General features: G+C 43.8%; 1 protein-coding gene across 1 annotated transcript in view; it reads left to right on the forward strand.

Annotated features, from left to right (window-relative positions):
• The window catches only part of LOC104298250 (spindlin-Z), a 224,577-nt gene that overhangs the window by 187,732 nt on the left and 10,837 nt on the right, over window positions 1-26,008 (forward strand). Inside the window, exon 3 of the mRNA XM_054177721.1 lies at window positions 7,575-7,623. Within this exon, the coding sequence (XP_054033696.1) occupies window positions 7,575-7,623 (49 nt within the window). The remainder of the gene's footprint in view (window positions 1-7,574; window positions 7,624-26,008) is intronic.

Here is a 26,008-nt window from a genome sequence, read left to right on the forward strand (position 1 = left end):
TAAAAGGAGATCCGATTGGAGAGCGGCTTGGCGAGCACATCTGCCAGTTCCCTCAGCACCCTAGAATGTATCCCATCCGGTCCCATGGACTTGTGGGGATCCAAGTGGCTCAGCAGGTCTCTAACTACTTCCTCCTGGATTACAAGGAGACTATACTCATCCCTGGCACCACCTGCCAGTTCAGGAGGCCTCTTCTGCAGAAGATAACCTGTCCCAGTCTTGAAGATTGAGAAAAAGGTTATAAGTACCTCTGCCTTTTCCTCATCTTTTGTTAATATATTCCCCTCTGCATCCAATAAAGAATGGATGTTGTCCTAGCCTCTTCTTTTGCCATTAATATATTCATAGAAACGTTTTTTATTCTTGTGGTGGTGAGAGAAGGCCCAGCTGTCCCTCTCCCTTCCCCCATGCCCATTCACAACTTGATTCATCAATTGGATGGTCAAAATGTCATCTGGCATCTGACAGTTGACTTCCATACCCTAAATGAAGTAAATCCACTCATGAGTGCAGCTGTACCAGACATGATGGAACTCCAATATGAGTTGGAATCCAAGGAGTCCAAATGGTATGCTACCATAGACATTGCTAGTGCTTTCATCTCTATTCCCATAGCAGAGGAATGCAGGCCTCAGTTTGCTTTCACCTGGAGAGGTGTCCAGTACATACTCAATCATTTGCCCCTGTGGTGGATTCACAGTTCAACCATTTGTCATGCAGTGATTCATGATGCTTTGGAGAAAGGTGGAGCTCCAGAACACATTCAGTTCATCGATGACATCATCGTGTGGGGTAAAACTGCTGAAGAAGTCTTCGAGAAAGGTAACAAAATCATTGACATTCTCTTGAAAGCTGGTTTCGCCATTAAGCAAGACAAGGCGAAAGGACCTGCCAGAAAAATCCAGTTTCTGAGAGTGTGGTGGCAGGATGGTCACCATCACATTCCAATGGATGTGATAAACAAAGTCTCTACCATGGCAATTCCCATCAATAAGAAGGAAAATATGCATTTCTTAGCTACAGTGGGATTTTGGAAACTGCACATTCCTGGATACAGTCAGATTCTGAAACCTCTTTATGATGTGACTCGAAAGAGAAACAGTTTCCAGTGAGTTCCTGAGCAACAAAGCAGCCTTTGAACAGATAAAGCAAGAAGTAATCCATAAATGGGTTTGGGAACTGTCCAAACTGGTCCGGACATTAAGAACATTTTGTACATGGCTGCAAGTGACAATGGTCCAACCTGCTGCTTATGGCAGAGAGCTCCAGGTGAGACACGAGGATGTCCTCTTGGTTTCTGGAGTCATGGCTACAATGGCTCAGAAGCAAATTATACTCCAACAGAGAAAAAGATTCTAGCTGCTTATGAAGGAGTAAAGGCTGCATTTGAAGTAATTGGAACTGAGTCACAAATTCTTCTAGCTCCCAGATTATCATTTTTGAACTGGAAGTTCAAAGGTAAAGGTTCTACACCACATCATGCAAGAGGTGCCACATGGTCCAAGTGGATGGCTCTGATAACATAGAGAGCTCGTATGGGAAATCTTAAGAGATTTGGTCTAGTGGAGGTGATCACAAAGTGGCCCGAAAGCACTGACTGTGCAAAACATCCAGATGAGAGTAACTCGAGCTGAGGAGGCTCCTCCTTACAATGACCTTTCTGATGATGAAAAGAAATATGCTTTGTTCACAGACATTTCCTGTCATCTTGTTGGAAACAAGCAGAGATGGAAGTCTGCAGTGTGGAGTCCAACACACCAAGTTGCAGAGGCAAAAGATGGAGGTGAATCCAGTCAATTTGCAGAGGTAAAAGCTGTCCAGCTAGCTATCAGAGTAGCTGAACGAGACATGCCCAAAGCTTTATCTCTACACTGATTCATGGATGGTAGCCAACAGTTTGCGGGGTTGGCTAAAGGACTGGAAAAAGAATGGATGGCAGAGGAACGGAAAGCCTATTTGGGCTGCTGATTTGTGGCAAGACATTGCTGCTCGAATTGAGAAAATTCTAGTGAAAGTGAGACAAATTCATGTTCGCATTCCTAACAGTAAAGCCACTGAGGAACATCAACACAACCATCAGGCAGATTTAACTGCAGAAGTTTCTCAAGTAGATTCGAACTGTGATCTTGACCTTGATTGGAAACACCAAAGTGATCTTTTTTTAGCTCAGTGGGCTCACTATGCATCAGGACATCAAGGCAGAGATGCAACCTACCAATGGGCTTGTGAGAGATAAGTTGACATTTCCATGGATGCTATCACACAAGTTCTGGGGCCTCAGTTTAGGAAAGATGTTGAGTTGCTGGAACATGTCCAGAGAAGGACAACAAAGCTGGTGAGGGGTTTGCAACACAAGCCCTATGAGGAGAGAATGAGGGAGCTGGGGTTGCTTAGCCTGGAGAAGAGGAGGCTCAGAGGAGACCTTATTGCTGTCTACATCTACCTGAAGGGGGGTTGTAGCCAGGTGGGGTTTGGTCTCTTCTCCCGGGCAGCCAACACCAGAACAAGAGGACACAGTCTCAAGCTGTGCCAGGGGAGGTTTAGGCTGGCTATTAGGAAGAGATTCTTCACAGAAAGAGTGACTGGCCATTGGAATGGGCTGCCCAGGGAGGTGGTGGAGTCACCATCACTGGAGGTGTTTAGGAAGAGACTGGATGGGGCACTTAGAATACATAGAATAAACCAGGTTGGAAGACACCTTCAAGATCATCGCGTCCAACCCATCAACCAATCCAACACCACCCAAACAACTAACCCACGGCACCAAGCACCCCATCAAGTCTTCTCCTGAAAACCTCCAGTGATGGCGACTCCACCACCTCCCCAGGCAGCCCATTCCAATGGGCAATCACTCTTTCTGTATAGAACTTTTTCCTAACATCTAGCCTGAACCTCCCCTGGTGCAGCCTGAGACTGTGTCCTCTTGTTCTGGTACTGGCTGCCTGGGAGAAGAAACCAACATCCGTCTGTCTACAACCTCCCTTCAGGTAGTTGTAGAGAGTAATAAGGTCACCCCTGAGTCTCCTCTTCTCCAGACTAAGCAACCCCAGCTCCTTCAGCCTCTCCTCGTAGGGCTTATGTTCCAAACCCCTCACTAACTTTGTTGCTCTTCTCTGGACTAGTTCCAGCAAGTCAACATCCTTCCTAAACTGAGGGGCCCAGAACTGGACCAGAAATGGAGGCTGTATTTACACAGCAAATACTACACTCTACAATGTAATGCAATGAAAATGTACAAAATATACAGTATTTACAATGTTATACAGGTATTTACAATCAGAAAATAGCACGGAAACCCCCCTGGTCAAAACGACCAGGGAAGCTGCTCCACTGCCCCCCCCAAACCTCCTTCAGGCCCTTCTTGTGGATGAGCATCACATTGGCCAGCTTCAATGACATTCATGCTATGTAGAATCTGATTACTCTCAATTATTATTCTGTTATTATTGTTAACATTTTTGAAGTCACATAATTGCTTGAGACCAAACCATTCGTGACCCCAAAACACTTGATACTTTTCACTGGGAAGAGTTATGTGAACCTATTGCCCTTGAAATTCTTGGGAAATTTAAAAATTTCTTTCTTTGAATTGGGCACTTGACAGGGAATGACTCATGCTCAACCTCTGGAGGTGACTTCTATTAGGTGTGAAGGATAAGTAACCCATCAAGGAAGATATTATGGATGTCCCAGAAAGTAGACCACCATGGAGAAAGGTATCCAGTACTTGAGGGAACTAGCTGTGCTTGAAATGCCCTATAATGATACGAATGGCAATCTGCTGCCTAGAGACCATGATGAAATTGCATGTACACCAACATGTGGAGGAGGTTTCTACAAAGTGCACCACCATCGTATGCTAACTCATTGGCAATATTAACCTGCCACGGATAAATGGTGGATGAAAGGGCTAGCATGCTCTGGCACTATGAAGGAAGTCTCTCTTATATATGGGCCTCTCTTTCAGCTGTGGAGGAACTGTCCCGGGAGGTCTGTCAACTCGAAGAGAACATGTCTTATTCCCCACCTATACAGCCCTATATTTCAACTATTAGGAGCAGACACTTTGCTTTCCAAGAGACAGAATCTGGGAGGTATACAGCACTTCAGTCCTAGCTGCACAAGTCTGTGAATTATATAGAAAATCTTCCCAGGACCAATGCGGAGAGAATACACACAGACATGCAGGAGATTCTGCATCAACAGCCTCTAGCACTGTAATGAATACAGGCCATGGCTTAAGTACCTTCTTTCTCTGCCTTCACAGTTTGTTCCCATTGCACTTTCCCAGAGCCCACAATAGCCCCTGCATTGTCTTATCTTCACAGCTGCTCTTTCCCTTGGGGGTATTTACCTTTCAAGTCAAGGGGAGGATGCCCAGACTTTGCTCAAGGCCAAGGCCTCATTAACAGAAGGCTGCCCACAGCCTTGCAATACACAACAAATTTCCAGTGGAAATTTTCCCAAAAAGAGCAAATTGATACTGCATCTGATCCTCTTGAAGGGACCTCCAAAGCATTCTTACAATATGCAAGTGATTCCAATCAGGATTAGAGGGGCCCTGTCTCGAACCAGGTGGAGGAGAGGAACAATAGAGTCTGTTGGACTGTGTGGATCCAGTTGGCCTGGCATCTGGTGGAACCCTTCTTTATTTCTGGCATGAAAGGGGGATCCCAACAGCTGAGTGTATTGGAGGCTGAAAGTGAGCCTAACCAGGAATGAATGGCACAAAGATACCATTGTGACTGGCCAGAGGCCCTGTGTTTCCTTGGTATATATTATTTTAGAAGAGAATATTTCAAAGATGTAAAATGATACAGATGGGCCTTCTTACAAAGGCCTGTAGTGATAGGACAAGGGGCAATGGCTTCAAACTAGAGAAGAGTAGATTTAGACTGGATGTTAGGAACAAGTTCTTTACCACGAGGATAGTGGAACACTGGAACAGATTGCCTACAGAGGTAGTTGAGGCCCCATCACTGGAGATATTCAATGTGAGGCTCAACAGGGCTCTGGGCAGCCTGATCTAGTTGAGGATGCCCCTACTCACTGCATGATTCTATGATCTTCCCTCTGTCTACCTGTAGAGTTCCTTTTGGTTTGGAAGGCTAAATTAATTGCATGATGTAAGAGACAGTATCTGAGCAGAGGACAGAAAACAAGTTTTGTGCTTAAACACCTTGCTGAATATGTGGGTGTTTTTTCTATAGCATTTTTACTGCTTGAGCTGATTTAGTCAAATCTTACTTTATCTCATCAACCAGTAATGGAAAACACAAAATCTGTGTGTTTGTGTTCTTTTACTCTGTGAGAACAGATGTATTTTTTTTAAGAAGTGTGTTTGTTGACTTTTTTCCTCATAGAACTAAGGAGTGGCTAATGATGAGAATGTTTTGTGGTTGCAGTCAAGTCTTATGGATTTTTATTCAGACTTTTTAAGCTATATTTTATTTTAATTTCTAGATGATAGTTCTTGTGACCGTTTGAGGCTGTGCCTTTAAGAGAGAGACAGTGTTGGGAACACACTGGCTGAATGTTTTTGTATCAAAATGAAAACATGATATTCTAAACGAATTTCATTGGTGGATGGGCAGAATGCAACTAAGTTTTGGAGCGGTTGGAATTTTTTCTCAGTTTGGGTTTCAGCCTGTTCTGCTGTGTCAGCCTGATCTGCTTCTCTCCCTGCCTGCTTCTCAGCAAACTAAGCGGAGCTGGCCTTGAGATAAGCAAACTAATTCTGCATGTGCTTTTGAAGCTTAATAACATCTCTTTTCCTTAATAACTCCCTTTCTTTCTCTCTAACCCCTTTTTGGGAAAAAAGGGAGGTAGGGGGGGAGAGAGGGGGTTACAGGGAGGGAAACCCTCCTCTCAAGGAGGCTGGAACTTTCTCTCAGTCTTCCTTTCTTTGCTGTCCCTTTCAGCTGGATGGCTTCTGGGCTTCTTGCCAAGAGATAAGAACTAACTCCTATAACAGGCCACTCTTTCTTTCCTGCCCTGTTAACCGTCCTTATCTCTTTTCTACCTCTTTTGGGGGAGAAGGGAGGTAGGGGGGTGAAGGGGGCACAGGGGGAAGCCCCCTCTGTGGGGGGTCTGGTTTCTGGTTGAGTTTATTTGCTGTATATTCCTGTATATATTGTTAAATACCTGTATTTGTTGTGTTACATATAATCTGTTTCCTTGTAAAATATACTCTCATTTCTCCGACTGGGTTTTAGCCGCGGTTTCTTTCTCAGTGGGGGAGGGAAAGCAGGGCCTTTCCTTTTCAACCCACCACAATATATATTGTAAATACCTGTATATATTGTGTTATATATAACCTGCTTTCTATATATGCTTGTAAATATAGTCTGCTTCTCCGACTGAGTTTAGCTGTGGTTTCTTTCTCTGTGGGGGAGGGAGAGCTAGGCCCTCTCTCAACCTACCACAACATGTTCAAAGGGAAGTTCTATATACTTCTGTAATTTCTGTCACTCAATATATGTCCTCTTTATTTTTCCATCTGAAAATCCAAAGATTAAAATATTTATGAGAACTTTTAAGGTTAATTGCACCTTCAGTGTGTGACAGTACTGCTATTATGAAAAGTAATTTTCAAAATACATACACCAAATGTATGCTTGGAACATGCATATAATTTAAAATAATTTGTTTGAATCTATAGAGAAACCTCAGTTAAGTATTTGTATTTCTCCGTTAGTGCAAATCTTAAACATCCATAAATGAAATTCTGAATATGCTTCTACAGATACATGAGGGAGTTGTTTATTGATAACATGCATGTGTCCAATACTCTCTGACAGGGTTCTTTTAGGTGTTCCATATGTAGAGGGTTTAATGTTTAATACTAAGTTGATTTTTTTAAAGTTATTTGACATTACACAGGGCTTTGATTTAGCAGAATGATACGGCAATTTACTTAAATCACAGTACAAGTTACATTTAGCATAGTATAGCCGTTACAATATACAGTTGAATTACAATACAAATGCGATTCTCATTATTAGTCTCCATCACAATACTGGGCATCTCCAGTCATTGAGAAGGAATATGCAAGTTGAAAATAGCTCAGGCTTGTTTCTCTCTTCAAAGTTCTTTCTGTTAGTTGTACAGTTTTTATACTGTATATGCCATATTAAGTCTTTATACTCAGTTTTGGCTCTATACTGAGATTTTATACTCAAATTTGGCAGAGCTGTGTCTGCATCCACTCATTTTGTCCTCACTAACTAAGGAAGATATATATTTGCTGCTTATTGTTGTTATCAACTCAAGGGCAGTTACACAGCTATTTGATGGCTGTTGTAGCCATTTATCTAGAACAAAGACTACCTCCTGTCTCCTTTGTGTTAAGTTCAGCTTTTTGTAACAGTTGTCATCAGTCACTATCCTTCTTCAATTAGCTTCATTAGTACATAGTCTTTGCCTGTCTCCTCAGAGCCTCCATTGTAGGAGATCATTGATCAATCATGTTTACATTTTTTTTCACTTGAAAAAGATAACTTTTCTGTAAGATAGCTTTTTGACATTGTGTATAAACACTTTATTGTTCAATAATTCCATCATTTATATTGTAGGTCATGCAGGAGTCTCTGCAAGCATGATGAAGAAAAGAACTTCCCACAAGTAAGTTTATAATATCTTTCTGATAGTTCTCAATAACTGAAAATACCATTCTAGAAATGTATCTGTATTGTTCCAGTTATTTTGCTCTTGAAAATCATGGGGAGTAGTATTCAGTATATGTGTGTAGAGTCAGACTGTAATTCTTTTGGGAGGACAGTGAAGAGAATGCACCATTGGTAAAGTTCTAAACATAATTTTTAATGTTCCTCTGATTGAAATTATCTTGTTAGTACAATTCTGTAATTTATATTTCAGAGACAAGAGGTTGTAAGCCAAGGCACATGTACTCTAGAATTTATTACAACTTTAATTGTTTTAAGGATTTTCACCTTTTTTTTTTAAATTTTATTTTTAATAAAAACCATACTGAAGTACTTCTATAAGGCAGCTACTATTTGTGTGAAGGGTACTTACTTATCCTTTACATTCATAGCATGTATTTTTATCTCTACTGCATTTTTAAATAGTAGCAGCTAAATGCTGCTATGAGTAAATGTGAGTAGATAGAAGTAATAGCTTAGACATGGTTGACCTTAGTATCTAACAGCTAGATGTTGCATCTGGCTGCATCTCTGGTGGGTGAACTCTAAAATACGCTAAATGGTAAAATTTATTAAAATGCTACTATTTATCTTTTGAGTATGAAGTTCTACCATTATGATATACAACATGCATCAATCCAAAGCAATTTGTCTGGCAGAGATATCTTCTGTGATTAACATTTGAATTAGCATTACCTATTTCCCAAACACAACACCTGATGCAAAGCTACTCTAATACCTTCCACCAACTATTCGCTATTCAGTCTTGTCTATCTCCTTACAAGGCAAAGATAAGAATTTATTTGTCTAGAGACAGGTAGAGTTAAAATTTAATTTCTCTTGTTCTTTTTCAACCGCTCAGAAAAAGGAGTGTATGATGGGAAGACTGTCAGAGGTGGGTTGCCTTTTGTACTTGAGGGTGGCTAGATTTTTCTGTATCATGTTGATATACACTTATTTAAATATCTAAATAGGTTGTATATTTTTTAGTATAAAGATTTTATGGGGCATATTAAGTCATAATGCTAAGTTACATGTTTTTCAGGCATTTAAGTGTTCAAATCAATTTTATGTTAATTTAGCCTAGTTTAATTCATAGAATCATAGAATGGTTTGGCTTGGAAGGTTGCTGTGGTAGGTTTAAAATTCCCCCTAACGTCAAATTTGCCAGCCCAGCCTAGTTGGAAGCAAATGAAGATGTATTTACAAGCAAAACTACAATCTACAATGAAATGCAATGAATATGTACAAAATATATAGTAGTTGATAAGATGGTGTTGGGTGATAGGTTGGACTTGATATCTCAAAAGTCTTTTTCAACATGGTTAATTCTATTCTATTCTATTTACACTATTTACAGGTATTTACAATTAATAAACAGCACAAGAACCCTCCTGGCCAAAAACCAGGGGAGCTGCAACAGCTTCTCCCCTTCCCTGCCCCCTCCTTACCCCCCTGTACACAAAAGGGACAAGAGAAAGAGCAGAGTTGTTATTAATACCAGTCACAACAAAGCAATGTAGTCGAGGTCAGTAAAGCTAGGAGAAGCATCAGCCAGAGCCAAAGAATCGTTTACTTGCTTAAGTCCATTATCTCTTCAATGGATCATTTAGAACTTATCATTATTTTCCTTTTATACTCAATAGTAAATAGAAAATTAATTTATTGCCAATTAAAATAGATTCAGATGGTAATAAACAGGAAGAGAAACATTAAAATAACACCTTTCCTCCCTCTTTCCCATGCTCAACTTCACTCCAGACTCCTCTAACACACACTACCTCCAGAATGGTGCATGGGAGTTTACAGTCCATACATAATGGTTGCTCTCTGTTGCTCCTTCCCTCTTGTACTTACTTTCCTCCTGATCTAGTGTGAGTTCTCTAAAGGTAACAGTTCCTGTCAGGAAAATATGTTCCAGCATGAATGCTTCCAGGGGAGACAATCCTGTCAGAAAAACTGCACTGGAATGGGTTCTCTGTGTGCCATGGTTCCTTCAGGAAATATCTAACTATTATTCCAGTATGGGTCTAACACAGTCTGCAGTGTGGATATCTCCTCTAGCACTACAGAATACAGAATCACAGAATGATAGGGGTTGGAAGGGACCTCTGGAGATCATCTAGTCTAACCCCTCCTGCCACAGCAGGTTCACCTAGAGCAGGTTGCACAAGATGGCGTCACCATGAGTTTTGAATGCCTCCAGAGATGGAGACTCCACCACTTGTCTGGTGGAGTACACCCTTTAAGTATTGATAAGATCCCCCCTCAGTCTTCTCTTCTCTAGGCTAAAAAGCCCCAAGTCCCTCAGCCTTTCTTCAGAAGAGAGATGTTCTAGTCCCCTAATCATCGTTTTAGCCCTTTGCTGTATCCTCTCAAGCAGTTCTCTGTGCTTCTTGAACTGGGGACTCCACAATTGGACACAATACTCTAGATGAGGCCTCACTAGGGCAGAGTAGAGGGGGAGGAGAACCTCTGTTGACCTGATGGCCACACTCTTCTTGATGTGCTGCAGGATGCCATTGGCCTCCTTGGCTACAAGGGCACATTACTGGCTCATGCTCATCCTGTTATCCACCAGGACTCCCAAGCCTTTTTCCACAGAGCTGTTTTGCAGCAAGTCAGCCCCTAACTTGTACTGATCCATGGGGTTATTCCTCCCCAGGTGCAGGACTCTACACTTGCCCTTGTTGAACTTGTTGAATATATTGCACAGGGCTGGACCAAGTACTGACCCTTGGGGAACACCACTTGTTACAGACCTACAACTAGACTCTGTGCTATTGACCACAACCCTCTGAGCTCTACCTTTCAGCCAGTTTTTGATCCACCCCACTATCTGTTCATCTAACCCACACCTCATAAGCTTGCCTATGAGGAAGCTGTGGGAGATGCTGTCGAAAGCCTTGATGAGGTCAAGGTAGATAATGTCCATTGCCCTTCCTTCATATTTCCATTCAGTCATTCCCTTGTAGAAAGCTACCAGATTAGTCAGACATGATTTCCCCTTGGTGAATTCAAGGTGACTATTTTGGATAACCTTCATTTCCTCCACATTTTTTGAGATGATGACTAGAATAAGCTGTTCTATCATCTTTCCAGGGATGGAGGTGAGGCTGACAGACCTGTAGTTTCCTGGGTCTTCCTTCTTGCCCTTTTTGAAGACTGGAGTGACACTGGCTTTCCTCCAGTCCTCAGGTACCTTGCCTGTTTTCCAGGACCTTTCAAGATTGATGGGGAGCAGCCCAGCACTAGAAAGATACTCTGGGGAGAATTAACTCCAGCTCAGCCAAACCAAATACACACCAGTGATACCTAAGGAGTAAGGAGAGGCAAACTGACACTGAAATGTCTGGAATGGTTGTCATTTTATTAATTACAAGTTTGTGCAGAACACTTTGATCATACGGTGGTTCTTAAAGCAGGCAAGCTAGAACATGCCAGAGACAGTGAGAGTGAAGAGTCAGGTAAATTCAGAGGCAAGAGGAGAAAAGGATTACCACTCCGGGTTCCAGTGATGTCCAGTATGCTTCTTGGTTGTGGGTGAACACCAACAGTTCATGGTGCTGCCTTTTATTCCTGAATTCCCCTTCATTCCCCACTTAGGGGTGATTAGTAAAGGTAGTCCCACAGCAGAGCAGATCACTCACTGCTCATGTGATGGCATCAGGTGCATTGGGACCCCAGTTTAGCTGAGTCATTCTTGGGGTGTGTGTCATGGTCCAATGGTGGATGATTTGGCAGAAGTTAAACCCCCTTGCATTCCAGCTCGTACTGGGTGCAGCTGAGGTTGAATCCTGATTAATGCCCAATTGAACCTTTAATGTGACTAACTTTACATTCTCGGGAACAGAATTAAGGCTCAAATGGAGTTAAGTGCCTAAAATGCAGTGGTTGAGCAGTAATGACGCAAACGGGGGCAGGAGCCGGGTCAGATGGGATGGCAGTTGTCTGTCCCTCTCTGCAACAGCTTTTCTTCCTGTCAGGTGCATGCCAGGGCAGGGAGGCAGGCAACGCAGGCAGGTACAGGCAGGCTGGCAGTGCAGGTACATCAGGCAGTGGCTTCTCAAGGCAGGCAGGCAGGTAGTAACCACCCCTTCTCCTAGCAGACAGCTCCCAAGCAGTTCCCCATGCAGCCCCCCCAAACAGCCCCTCAAGCAGTTTCCCAAGCAGCCCCCAGGCAGTCTCCTAAGCTGTTCTCTAAGCAGTCTTTTATAGTTTCACACCTTGCTGCCAAGCAGCAGCCATCTGCCCTGATTGGTCAGCAGAGCATGCACCTAAAGCCATCTCCAGGTCTTTCAAACCTGCCCCTGTCTCCAGGTGTTTCTGCCACCTTCACCACCAGGGAGTCACCAGGGTCCACCAGGGGGACTCCTGAGTTCAAAGCCCCTTATTTGACCCCAAGGAACCAAGTGCCAAACTCCTATATACCAAACAATTATCCCAAATGATTCTCCCAATGATATTGAACCATATATATCTTTCTGGTCCCTTACAGTGTGTCTGCGCACAGCATTATCGTGGTTGCAAAACAGTGAGCACCCCCACATTTGCTTGTGCAGGCTCAGTTTGGAAGATGACAGTAACTGCCTTGAGTTTGCACAGGTGTAGGCACCCAAGCAGTGTCTAAGCCATAACATCCTGGTCTAGGAGCAGATTGTCATGGTTGCTTGAATAAAAAGAAAGGGGAGCAGAGAAGCAGTCTGTTTGAGATAATGTTCTATGGCAACATAGAATAGAATAGAACAGAATAGAATAGACTAGAATAAACCAGGTTGGAAGACACCTTCAAGATCGTGTCCAACCTATCATCCGACACCACCTAATCAACTAAACCATGCAACAAAGCACCCTGTCAAGTCTCCTCCTGAACACCTCCAGTGATGGTGACTCCACCACCTCCTCGGGTAGCCCATTCCAATGGGCAATCACTCTCTCTGTGTAAAACTTCCTCTTAACCTCCAGCCTAAACCTCCCCTGGCACAGCATGAGACTGTGACCTCTTGTTCTGGTACTGGTTGCCTGGGAGAAGAGACCAACCTCTGCCTGTCTACAACCCTCTTTCAGGTAGTTGTAGAGAGCAATAAGGTCACCCCTGAGTCTCCTCTTCTCCAGGATAAGCAACCCCAGCTCCCTCAGCCTCTCCTCGTAGGGCTTGTATTCCAAGCCCCTCACCAACTTTGTTGCTCTTCTCTGGACATGCTCCAGCAAGTCAACATCCTTCCTAAACTGAGGAGCCCAGAACTGGACATAGCTTCCACAAACCTGTTCCAGTCTTTGATAACCCTTTCTATAGAGAAGTTTTTCCTAATGTCTGACCTAAACCTCCCCTGGCATAACTTGAGGTCATTTCCTCTTCTCCTATCAGTTGTGACTTGTAACAGACCAACACGCACCTCTCTACAACCTCCTTTCACATAATCGTATAAGTCCATTTCAGCAGGAAGTGTGGAGGGTTGAGAGAAGGCCCAGCTTTCCCTCCCCCACTAAGAAGAAATAAAAACCCACAGCTAGCTCAGTGCGGAAAAGCAAATAAATGCTATATTTGCAAGCATGTGAAAATGCAGGGTATATATATACACAATATATACAGTATTTACAATATATATACAGAAATATACAGCAAAGAAAGATACAGGAACAAAACTCCCCCCCCCTCTGGACAGATGAGGGTTCTCCCCTGCACCCCCTCTCTCCCCCTACCTCCCTTTTTTCCCAAAAAGGGTTAGAGAAAGAAAAGGCAGTTATTAAGGAAGAAAAATCTTAGTAGGCCTCCGAGCACATGCAGGATTAGTGCTTATCTGTTATCCAAGGTCATTCTGGCTAGATGCCCAGAAGCAGACAAGGTGGAAAGGGAAGAACAAAGAGGAACTGAGAAAAAATTCCCACTGCACTAAAAGCTGCATTCTACCAATCTACCAATGAGATTCATTTAGATCCATCTTTGTTTACAAAATATTCAGCCAGAGTGTCCCAGCACTGTCCCATTCTTAAAGGCACAGCCTAAAACGATCACAGTCCACCCCTTCTAAACAATTTCATTGTTGGGAGCTGCCGCAGCCCCTGGCTGCTTGCCAGAATCAGCAACAGCACCGTTCAAAGCAGCCTTTCCGATAGACTTTTTAGCTTTATCTTTAACTGATACAGATTCTCCACTCTCCTCATCACTAGAAGTCTCTGGTACAGAGCCAGAGTTGTGCTTCTTTCTCTTTGATCTACGCTTTACAATGAAACAGGCCTTAGATACTTTTCTCTCCCGATACAGTGTTACTAACAAGCACACATTAATTATCACCAATAGCAGGATTACACACATCGAGAAAATCAGCTTTGGATCCCAGCCATCACTTAAAATTACTCTTTCACTGACTGGAATCTTAAACTCCCTTATCTCAATTGGGAGAGTGCTCGAAGTCACATTTCTGTATCTTCGAAGCCAAAAGAATTCTAGGCACCGATCATATAGAAGCTGAATCTTATATTTAAACCATAAATATAATTTTTGCATTATATATTTACCTATTTGATCGATAATCAAACCCAGACAATATTTGTAGATCAATACACTAAAAATTGAAAAGAGCAATTGCTTAAAAATCCAAAACACCTTCATGTTTGCTAGTCCGACTCAGGCAAGCAATAAATCAAACTAATTTATCACTAGCTCCGGCTAGTTTGCTGAGAAGCAGACAGGCTGGAAAAGCAGAACAAGCTGGAACTCAGAAAAATTCCCCCTGCACTAAAACTTAAAGTTGCACTCTACCAATCTACCAATGAAATTAGTTTAGAATATCTGAATGTTTTCATTTTGATACCAAAACATTCAGCCAGAGTGTCCCAGCACTGTCCCTTTCTTAAAGGCACAGCCTCAAACGGTCACACCAGTTTAATAGATTCTGATTATGAGTGGGTTATAAAAATTATGCTCTATACCATCACACCTCCTGCTAGCATTCCTGTTGGGACCAAAATTGCTCAGCTAATACTATTTGAGTCCTGAGTGCCTAAGGCTTCTAACCAGATTTGAGGACAAGGAGGCTTTGGTTCCACCGGTATACCTAATATCTTATTGGCTCTAGAAATCCAAAAGGGAAAACCAGAAGAGATTGTAATCAGATGCCCTTGTGGACAAACTATACAACTTCCAATGATTGTGGATATTGGAGACAATGTCACTATTGTACCTCGCCATAAATGGAATGGTCAGTGGCCATTGCTCATGGCAAATTCTGGAGTCATAGGTTTAGAAGGTATGCAAACAACCTGGGTCAGCAAAGAGCCAGTGCAATTAGCTTTTCAAGATTGCAAATCAATCACTGTAAGACCTGTGGAAGGTTGAGAGAGGGCTTAGCTCTCCCTCCTCCACAGAGTAAGAAACCACAGCTAACTCAGTCGAAGAGCAAAAGCTATATATTTACAAGCATATATGGAAAGCAGGTTATATATAACACAATATATACAGGTATTTACAATATATACACAGAAATACACAGCAAAGACAAATAACACAACAAAAATCCCTCCCTCAGGGAGGGATCCCCTCTTTGGAACCCCCTCTCTCCCCCCCTTACCTCCCTTTTTCCCCAAAAAGGGGTTAGAGAGAGAGAAAGGCAAGTTACTAAGGAAAAGAGTTGTTAGCAAGCTTCAAAAGCCCATGCAGGATTAGTGTTTGCTTATCTGAAGGCCAAGTCCAGCAGTTCGCAGAAGAAGCAGGCAGGGAGAACAGGCTGAAACACCAAACTCCCCCAACTCCCAAACCGAACTGAACTGAGGAAAAAATTTTCCAACCGCTTCACAATCTAAAGCTGAATTTTTGTTTATCAACCAATGAAATTCGTTTAGAATATCAGAATGTTTTGGTTCTAGTACCAAAAACATTAGCCAGTGTGTTCCAGCAGTGTTTGTTCTTAAAGGCACAGCCTCAAACGACCACAGTCCACCCCTTTCTAAACAATTTCATTGGCTGTTCGTACTGTCCATCCAATCCAGAACAATATTTACAGTTCGTAAGTTAAGTTCATCGTCCATTCCGGCTATACTCAGATGTAGATGATTCAGAAGTCCAAGAAAATCCAAAATCAAGAAAATGGAAAACAGTTTGTCTCTCCGCAGACGAAGCGAAGAAAAAGGGAAACAGGGACTCAGGGACTCTCAGTTGACTCAGGGCTCTCAGGGTTCTCTAGGTTCATGCACCGTAGATTCCTCAGGGACTCTTTCCTTTGGACGCGCTGTAGCTGTACAACATTCTGAAATTAAACTCTCTCAGCTAAAGTTAAATCTCTTTGTGGAATACACTGAATTTCACCATTCTCTTGCATTACCCAATAAGTGTGACCCGGACCTTCTGCTGAAACCACCCCTCGGACAGGTTTAGCCTCTCCTGAGGGCGAAAATACCCAAACAGTTTTACCTAACAGATTCTTTTCCCTAACAACAGGAACTCTATCACCTTCTACTTTCTGTAGCAGATCAGAATGTGCAGGTCCAGCTCGGTTCACTGAACCTCTACTGTTCACCAGCCAGGTTGCTTGTGCTAAATGTTTCTCCCAGTTTTCAAAGATCCACCTCCCATGGCTTTGAGAGTGGTCTTCAACAAACCGTTGTAGCGTTCAATCTTCCCTGCAGCTGGTGCATAGTAAGGAATATGGAAAATCCACTCAATACCGTGCTCTTTTGCCCAGCTCTTTACAAGGTTGTTCTTGAAGTGAGTTCCGTTGTCTGACTCAATCCTCTCTGGAGTTCCGTGTCTCCACAGGATCTGTCTCTCCAGACCGAGAATGGTGTTGCGTGCAGTTGCATGTGGGACTGCGTAAGTTTCCAGCCATCCAGTGTTTGCCTCTACCATAGTAAGCACGTACTGCTTACCAGAACGAGAACGTGGTAGAGTGATGTAGTCAATCTGCCAAGCTTCACCATACCTGTATTTGGACCATCTGTCACCATACCACAAGGGCTTAATTCTCTTTGCCTGCTTAATAGCAGCACAAATGTCACAGTCATGGATGACTTGTGTGATGGCATCCATGGAAATGTCTATGGATCTGTCACGAGCCCATTGGTATGTTGCATCTCTGCCTTGATGTCCTGACGAATCGTGAGCCCACCGAGCTAAGAATATCTCACCTCGGTGTTTCCAGTCGAGATCAAGTTCAGAGTCCTTGTCTACTTGAGAAACTCTTGCAGCTAGATCTGCCTGATGGTTGTGCTGCTGTTCCTCAGTAGCTTTGCTCTTGGGAATGTGAGCATCAATGTGTCTCACTTTCACTGGAATTCTCTCGATTCGATCAGCAATGTCTTGCCACAGTTCAGCTGCCCAGATGGGTTTTCCTTTCCTCTGCCAGCCATTCTTTTTCCAGTTCTTTAGCCAACCCCATAGAGCATTGGCTACCATCCATGAGTCGGTGTAGAGATAAAGCTTTGGCCATCTCTCACGTTCAGCCACGTCGAGAGCTAGCTGGACAGCTTTTACCTCTGCAAACTGACTGGATTCTCCTTCTCCATCCTTCGCCTCTGCAACTCGGCGTGTTGGACTCCACACGGCAGACTTCCACCTTCGCTTGTTCCCGACGAGACGACAGGAACCGTCTGTGAACAAAGCATACTTCTTTTCATCATCAGAAAGGTCATTGTAAGGAGGAGCTTCCTCAGCACGAGTTACTCTCTCCTCTGGAGGTTTAGCACAGTTGGTATCTTCAGGCCAACTTGAGATCACCTCCACCAGACCAGGTCTTTCAAGATTTCCCATTCGAGCTCTCTGTGTTATCAGGGCCATCCACTTAGACCAGGTGGAATCTGTGGCATGATGTGGTGTGGAACCTTTGCCTTTGAACATCCAATTCAAAACTGGCAATCTGGGAGCTAAGAGAAGTTGTGACTCAGTTCCAATTACTTCAGAAGCTGCTTTCACTCCTTCATAGGCAGCTAGAATCTCTTTCTCTGTTGGAGTGTAATTAGCCTCTGAACCTCTGTAACCTCGACTCCAGAAACCAAGAGGTCGTCCACGTGTCTCACCTGGAGCTTTTGCCACAAGCACCAGGTTGGACCATTGTCACCTGCAGCCGTGTACAAAATGTTCTTAATGTCTGGACCATCTCGCACAGGTCCCAGACCCACTGCTTGGACTACTTCTTGCTTTATCTGGTCAAAGGCTGCTTGTTGTTCAGGTCCCCAGTGGAAACTGTTCCTCTTTCGAGTCACATCATACAGAGGTTTCACAATCTGGCTGTATCCAGGAATGTGTAGTCTCCAAAATCCCACTATCCCCAAGAAACGTAGAGTTTCTTGCTTGTTCGTGGGATTTGCCATGGTAGAGACTCTATTTACCACATCCACTGGAATGTGTCGGCGTCCATCCTGCCACTGCACTCCCAGAAACTGGATCTCTGTGGTAGGACCTTTCACTTTGTCTCTCTTGATGGCAAAACCTGCATTCAGGAGAATGTCCATGATTTTGTTACCTTTCTCGAAGACTTCCTCAGCAGTTTTACCCCAGACGATGATATCATCGATGAACTGGATGTGTTCTGGAGCACCACCTTCCTCCAGAGCATCATGGATTACTGCATGACAGATGCTGGAGCTGTGGATCCAGCCCATTGGCAGTCTGTTGAAAGTGTACTGGATTCCTCTCCAGGTGAAAGCAAACTGAGGCCTGCATTCCTCTGCTATGGGAATAGAGAAGAATGCATTAGCAATGTCTATGGTAGCATACCATTTGGCCTCTTTGGATTCCAGCTCATACTGGAGTTCCATCATGTCTGGTACTGCTGCATTCATAGGCGGAGTTACTTCATTCAGGGCTCGGTAGTCCACTGTCAGACGCCAGTCTCCATTCGGCTTTCGCACAGGCCACACTGGACTGTTGAAAGGTGAATGAGTTTTGCTGATGACTTTCTGACTCTCCAACTGACGAATCAGATTCTGAATGGGCAACAAAGAGTCACGGTTGGTTCTGTATTGTCTGTGATGCACAGTCTGAGAAGCAACCGGCAACTTAATGTCCTGAATCTTGTGTTGTCCCACAACTGCAGATTCATCAGAGAGTTCAGGTCTAGCAGACAGCTTCAGCTTTTGTCCATCAATTTCTACAGAAGCTACTCCAAAAGCCCATTTGTAACCTTTAGGGTCTTTGAAACGCCCTTCTCTCAGAAAATCAATTCCCAAAATACAAGGTGCATCAGGTCCGGTCACAACTGTATGCTTTTTCCATTGTTTACCAGTTAAGCTTATATTAACCTCCACTTTACTTAACTCTTGAGATCCACCAGTGACTCCCAGAATAGTTATGGACTCTGATCCCTGATAATTTGATGGCAATATGGTGCACTGAGCTCCTGTGTCAACCAAGGCCCTGTACTTCTGAAAGTGTGAAGTGCCAGGCCACTGGATGTACACATCCCAATAGATTCTGTTATCTGTATTACCCCTCTCCTCCCCCTGGCGGGAGGCAGGGCACCCCTAGTTATGGGGAACATGTCCACAGGTGCAACGAGCACACTGTGCAGTGTTAGAACTGGAGCCACTGTTGGAGCTACTAGAGTTGTCCTGGGGAACTGTAGAAGTAACAGCTACCCTTCTGGTATTGCTACCTCGGGTTCTGCCACTTTGCAGTTCTCTCAGTCTCCTGAAAAGATTAGAAGTTGGTTGACCATCCCACCTGTTCATGTTCTCACCAAACTGATCACGCAGGGTAATCCAAATAGTCCTACGTGACTGCCTTGGTGGTCTGTTTTGGTTTGATCTGTTTTGGAATGACCTCCTTGGAGGATGTCTATTCCTCACAGATGAAACCTGTACCCACCTGGAGGAAGAATTGGAATCATCCCTTTGTGCCAATTGGGAGATGGTGTTTTTAAATTCATCCTTCAGCTCTTTCATGCAATTCTCCAGTTTTCCAGACAGAGTTTCAATGGCTGAAACCAAAGAAACACGTGTCATGCTATCATCCAATTGTCTCAATTGATCAGTGAATTGGCCAACCGTAAGAGGAGCTCCACCATAATTTCTTGCTACAATTCTGCTTGCCAGAATGTTTGCATAATTGGAAGGAGCAAGCTTGATGAGCTTTTTAGTAAGACCATTTCCTACAGGAACATCATCAGGATTCAGAGATTCATGTTCACCATAGAGTACCTCTCTAACAGCAAATTCTCTCAGACGCTTGATTCCCTCATCTATGGTAGTCCAGGGCTTAGGATTCCATGGAAGATCATCTTGGGAAGGGTATCTCATGAGAACCGCCATTAGAAGGCGTATCCACAGATTAACCTTACCGAGAGCCTTGCCTAGATGTCTATCTATTCCATTATCCTTTGAGAGAGTTCCTAGCTGGGCTGCTGACTTGTCTCCAACCATTAGAGCTGGAGCACCTGTATCATAGCATCTACCAAGCCAAGCGAGAACTGGCTCCTTATCTGCTCTGAGATAGTCTTTTCTTACATTTCTAAGCTCCTCCCGGGGTGAAGAGCAGTCGGTTATGTCATCTTGTTCTTGCTCCTCTGCCTCCTGTTCCTCAACTTGTGGTCCCAACAACCTCTCAAAGATCCCTTTAAGCTGAGAAGCACCACCACTAGCTGCTGTCCTACCAAGAGATGCATCTCGATCCTCTGATGATCTCAATAACTCAGCTATATTTTTAAGACAAATTTTTTCTTCCTCCCCAGCAGAAGAACCCTGCTGTGCATCCCCGTCAGCTCCTGAATCAGCTTTAGTCTTACCCTTCCTTGTTGTTAAAACTGCTACTTGCTTTACTGGAGCTGTGTTTGGGTTTCCAGCTGCCTTATTATCAGAAGCTGATAAGCTTTGAGACAGATTAGTTGCTTTGGAGGACGCTTCCGCTCCTGCCATGGAAGAAGGAGGAAATGACTTTGCCTCGTTAATGGTGGCTGCCTGGGACACGGGAGCCGCCATGTTTGGGGCTACTGTAGCCCCTGGCTGCTTGCCAGAATCATCACCATTGCTATTCAGAGCTGCCTTGCCGATTGACTTTTTAGCTTTATCTTTAACTGACACAGATTCTCCATTATCATCCTCACTGGATGTTCCTGAAACAGAGCTAGGGTGGCGTTTTCGTCTCTTAACCCTCCGTTTTATAACAAAACATGCCTTGGACACTTTTTTCTCCCGGTACAGTGCTACCAACAAATACACATTAATTATCATCATCAGCAGGACTACACACATCAAGAAAATCAGCTTTGGATCCCAGCCCTCACTTAAAATTACCCTTTCACCGAGCGGAATCTTAAACTCTTTTATCTCAATAGGGAGTGTGCTAGATGTAACATTCCTGTACTTTTTAACATAAAAGAATTCCAGGCACTGATCATACAGAAGCCGAATCTTGTACTTAAACCACAAATATAATTTTTGCATTATATATTTACCTATCTTATCGATAATCATACCCAGGCAATACTTGTAGATCAATACGCCAAAGACCGAGAAGAGCAGACGCTCAAAAAGCCAAAACACCTTCATGTTTGCTCGTTCGACTTAAGCAAGCAATAAATCAAACTAATTTGTCACCAAGCCCCACGTTGGGCGCCAATAAATGTGGAAGGTTGAGAGAGGGCTTAGCTCTCCCTCCTCCACAGAGTAAGAAACCACAGCTAACTCAGTCGAAGAGCAAAAGCTATATATTTACAAGCATATATGGAAAGCAGGTTATATATAACACAATATATACAGGTATTTACAATATATACACAGAAATACACAGCAAAGACAAATAACACAACAAAAATCCCTCCCTCAGGGAGGGATCCCCTCTTTGGAACCCCCTCTCTCCCCCCCTTACCTCCCTTTTTCCCCAAAAAGGGGTTAGAGAGAGAGAAAGGCAAGTTACTAAGGAAAAGAGTTGTTAGCAAGCTTCAAAAGCCCATGCAGGATTAGTGTTTGCTTATCTGAAGGCCAAGTCCAGCAGTTCGCAGAAGAAGCAGGCAGGGAGAACAGGCTGAAACACCAAACTCCCCCAACTCCCAAACCGAACTGAACTGAGGAAAAAATTTTCCAACCGCTTCACAATCTAAAGCTGAATTTTTGTTTATCAACCAATGAAATTCGTTTAGAATATCAGAATGTTTTGGTTCTAGTACCAAAAACATTAGCCAGTGTGTTCCAGCAGTGTTTGTTCTTAAAGGCACAGCCTCAAACGACCACAAGACCATATGTGTTAACCCTTCCAGTTGCTCTATTGGGCAGAGATGCCTTCAGTCAGCTAGGAGCAAAACTTGTTACTGATCCTTTTCTGTAGCAACTATGGGTCAGCAACCAACCCTCAAATTAAAATGGAAAACAGATAATCCAGTATGGGTGGAACAGTGGCCGCTGAGACATGACAGACTGCAAGACCCTAGTACAGAAACAATTGCAATTAGGGCACATCTTGCTAGCCAACACGCCCCTCCTCCCTTTTTCTGGTAAGATTCTAGTCTACCAAAGCTCTGTTCTGATTTAAAGCAACAGTGCTAATTTCATAATTTCTGATTGTAATGTCTCTCAGAGATTTGTTATTTAGAGTTTTGCTAAGTTTTCCTAGTAAGCATAATGAATAGTAAGTATTTGGTATTTACGGGTTGTGGTAGGTAGAGAGAGGGCCTAGCTCTCTCTCCCCCACAGAGTGAGAAACCACAGCTAAACTCAGTCGGAGAAAAAGCAGACTCTATTTACAAGCATACATGGAAAGCAGGTTATATATAACACAATATATACAGGTATTTACAATATATACACAGAAATATACAGCAAAGAGAAATTACACAACAAAAATCCCTCCCCGAGGAGGGATTCCCTCCCTGTAACCCCCTCTCTTCCCCCACTACCTCCCTTTTTCCCCAAAAAGGGGTTAGAGAGAAAGAAAGGCAAGTTATTAAGGAAAAGAATCATTATAAAGCTTTCAAACACCCATGCAGGATTAGTTTTTGCTTATCTCAAGGCCAACTCCAGCTAGCTCGCAGAGAAGCAGGCAGGGAGAACAGGCTGAAACCCAAACTCCCAAACTCCCAAACCAAACTCCAAAAAATTCTAACTGCTCTACAATTTAAAGTTGCATTTTGGCTATCCACCAATGAAATTCGTTTAGAATATCAGAATGTTTTGGTTCTAGTACCGAAAACATTTAGCCAGTGTCCCAGTACTGTCTGTTCCTTAAATGCACATCCTCAAACGGTCACAGTCCACCACTTTCTAAACAATTTCATTGGCTGTTCGTACTGTCTATCCAATCCAGAACAATATTTGCAGTTCGTAAGTAAAGTTCATAGTCCGTTCCGGCTATACTCAGATGTAGATGATTCAGAAGTCCAAGGAAAATCAGAAAATAAGAATAACGGAAAACAGTTTGTCTCTCCGCAGACGAAGCGAAGAAAAGGGAACAGGGAAACAGGGACTCTCAGTTGACTCAGGGCTCTCAGGGTTCTCAGGGTTCGTGCACTGTAGATTTCCTCAGGGATTCTTCCTTTGGACGCGATGTAGCTGTACAACAGTCTGGAATTAAACTCCCTCAGCTAAAGTTATATTTCCTTGTGGAATACACAGAATTTCACCATTCTCTTGCATTACCCAATAAGTGTGACCCGGACCTTCAGCTGAAACCACCCCTCGGACAGGTTTAGCCTCTCCTGAGGGCGAAAATACCCAAACAGTTTTACCTAACAGATTCTTTTCTCTAACAACAGGAACTCTATCACCTTCTACTCTCCGTAGCAGATCTGAATGTGCCGGTCCAGCTCGGTTCACTGAACCTCTACTATTCACCAGCCAGGTCGCTTGTGCTAAATGCTCCTCCCAGTTTTTCAAAGATCCACATCCCATGGCTTTGAGAGAGGTCTTCAACAAACCGTTGTAGCATTCGATCTTCCCTGCAGCTGGTGCATAGTATGGAATGTGGAATATCCACTCAATACCGTGCTCTTTTGCCCAGCTCTTTACAAGGTTGTTCCTGAAATGAGTTCCATTGTCTGACTCAATCCTCTCTGGAGCTCCGTGTCTCCACAGGATCTGTCTCTCCAGACCGAGAATGGTGTTGCGTGCAGTTGCATGTGGAACTGCATAAGTTTCCAGCCATCCAGTGTTTGCCTCTACCATAGTAAGCATGTATTGCTTACCAGAACGAGAACGTGGTAGAGTGATGTAGCCAATATGCCAGGCTTCACCATACCTGTACTTGGACCATCTGTCACCATACCACAAGGGCTTAATTCGCTTTGCCTCCTTAATAGCAGCGCAAATGTCACAGTCATGGATGACTTGGGTGATGGCATCCATGGAAATGTCTATGGATCTGTCACGAGCCCACTAGTATGTTGCATCTCTGCCTTGATGTCCTGATGAATCATGAGCCCACCGAGCTAAGAATATCTCACCTCGGTGTTTCCAGTCGAGATCAAGATCAGAGTCCTTGTCTACTTGAGAAACTCTTGCAGCTAAATCTGCCTGATGGTTGTGCTGCTGTTCCTCAGTAGCTTTGCTCTTAGGAATGAGAGCACTGGAATTCTCTCTACTCGATCAGCAATGTCTTGCCACAGTTCAGCTGCCCAGATGGGTTTTCCTTTCCTCTGCCAACCATTCTTTTTCCAGTTCTTTAGCCAACCCCATAGAGCATTGGCTACCATCCATGAGTCGGTGTAGAGATAAAGCTTTGGCCACCTCTCACGTTCAGCTACGTCAAGAGCTAGCTGGACAGCTTTTACCTCTGCAAACTGTCTGGACTCTCCTTCTCCATCCTTCGCCTCTGCAACGCGGTGTGTTGGACTCCACACGGCAGACTTCCACCTTCGCTTGTTCCCGATGAGACGACAGGAACCGTCTGTGAACAAAGCATATTTCTTTTCATCATCAGAAAGGTCATTGTAAGGAGGAGCTTCCTCAGCACAAGTTACTCTCTCCTCTGGAGGTTTAGTACAGTTGGTATCTTCAGGCCAACTTGAGATCACCTCCACCAGACCAGGTCTTTCAAGATTTCCCATTCGAGCTCTCTGTGTTATCAGAGCCATCCACTTAGACCAGGTGGAATCTGTGGCATGATGTGGTGTGGAACCTTTGCCTTTGAACATCCAATTCAAAACTGGCAATCTGGGAGCTAAGAGAAGTTGTGATTCAGTTCCAATTACTTCAGAAGCTGCTTTCACTCCTTCATAGGCAGCTAGAATCTCTTTCTCTGTTGGAGTGTAATTAGCCTCTGAACCTCTGTACCCTCGACTCCAGAAGCTGAGAGGTCGTCCACGTGTCTCACCTGGAGCTTTTTCCTACAAGCACCAGGTTGGACCATTGTCACCTGCAGCCGTGTACAAAATGTTCTTAATGTCTGGACCATCTCGGACAGGTCCCAGACCCACTGCTTGAACTACTTCTTGCTTTATCTGGTCAAAGGCTGCTTGTTGTTCAGGTCCCCAGTGGAAACTGTTCCTCTTTCGAGTCACATCATACAGAGCTCTCACAATCTGACTGTATCCAGGGATGTGTAGTCTCCAAAATCCCACTATCCGCCAGAAACGTAGAGTTTCTTGCTTGTTCGTGGGATTTGCCATAGTAGAGACTCTATTTACCACATCCACTGGAATGTGTCTGCGTCCATCCTGCCACTGCACTCCCAGAAACTGGATCTCTGTGGTAGGACTTTTCACCTTGTCTCTCTTGATGGCAAAACCTGAATTCAGAAGAATGTCCATGATTTTGTTGCCTTTCTCGAAGACTTCCTCAGCAGTTTTACCCCAGACAATGATATCATCGATGAACTGGATGTGTTCTGGAGCACCACCTTCCTCCAGAGCATCATGGATTACTGCATTACAGATGCTGGAGCTGTGGATCCAGCCCATTGGCAGTCTGTTGAAAGTGTACTGGATTCCTCTCCAGGTGAAAGCAAACTGAGGCCTGCATTCCTCTGCTATGGGAATAGAGAAGAAGGCATTAGCAATGGTAGCATACCATTTGGCCTCCTTGGATTCCAGCTCATATTGGAGTTCCATCATGTCTGGTACTGCTGCACTCATAGGCGGCGTTACTTCATTCAGGGCTCGGTAGTCCACTGTCAGACGCCAGTCTCCATTCGGCTTTCGCACAGGCCACACTGGACTGTTGAAAGGTGAATGAGTTTTGCTGATGACTTTCTGACTCTCCAACTGACGAATCAGATTCTGAATGGGCAACAAAGAGTCACGGTTGGTTCTGTATTGTCTGTGATGCACAGTCTGAGAAGCAACCAGCAACTTAATGTCCTGAATCTTGTGTTGTCCCACAACTGCAGATTCATCAGAAAGCTCAGGTCTAGCAGACAGCTTCAGCTTTTGTCCATCAATTTCTACAGAAGCTACTCCAAAAGCCCATTTGTAACCTTTAGGGTC

The sequence above is a fragment of the Dryobates pubescens genome, chromosome W (genome assembly GCF_014839835.1).
Source record: "Dryobates pubescens isolate bDryPub1 chromosome W, bDryPub1.pri, whole genome shotgun sequence".
NCBI lineage: Eukaryota > Metazoa > Chordata > Aves > Piciformes > Picidae > Dryobates > Dryobates pubescens.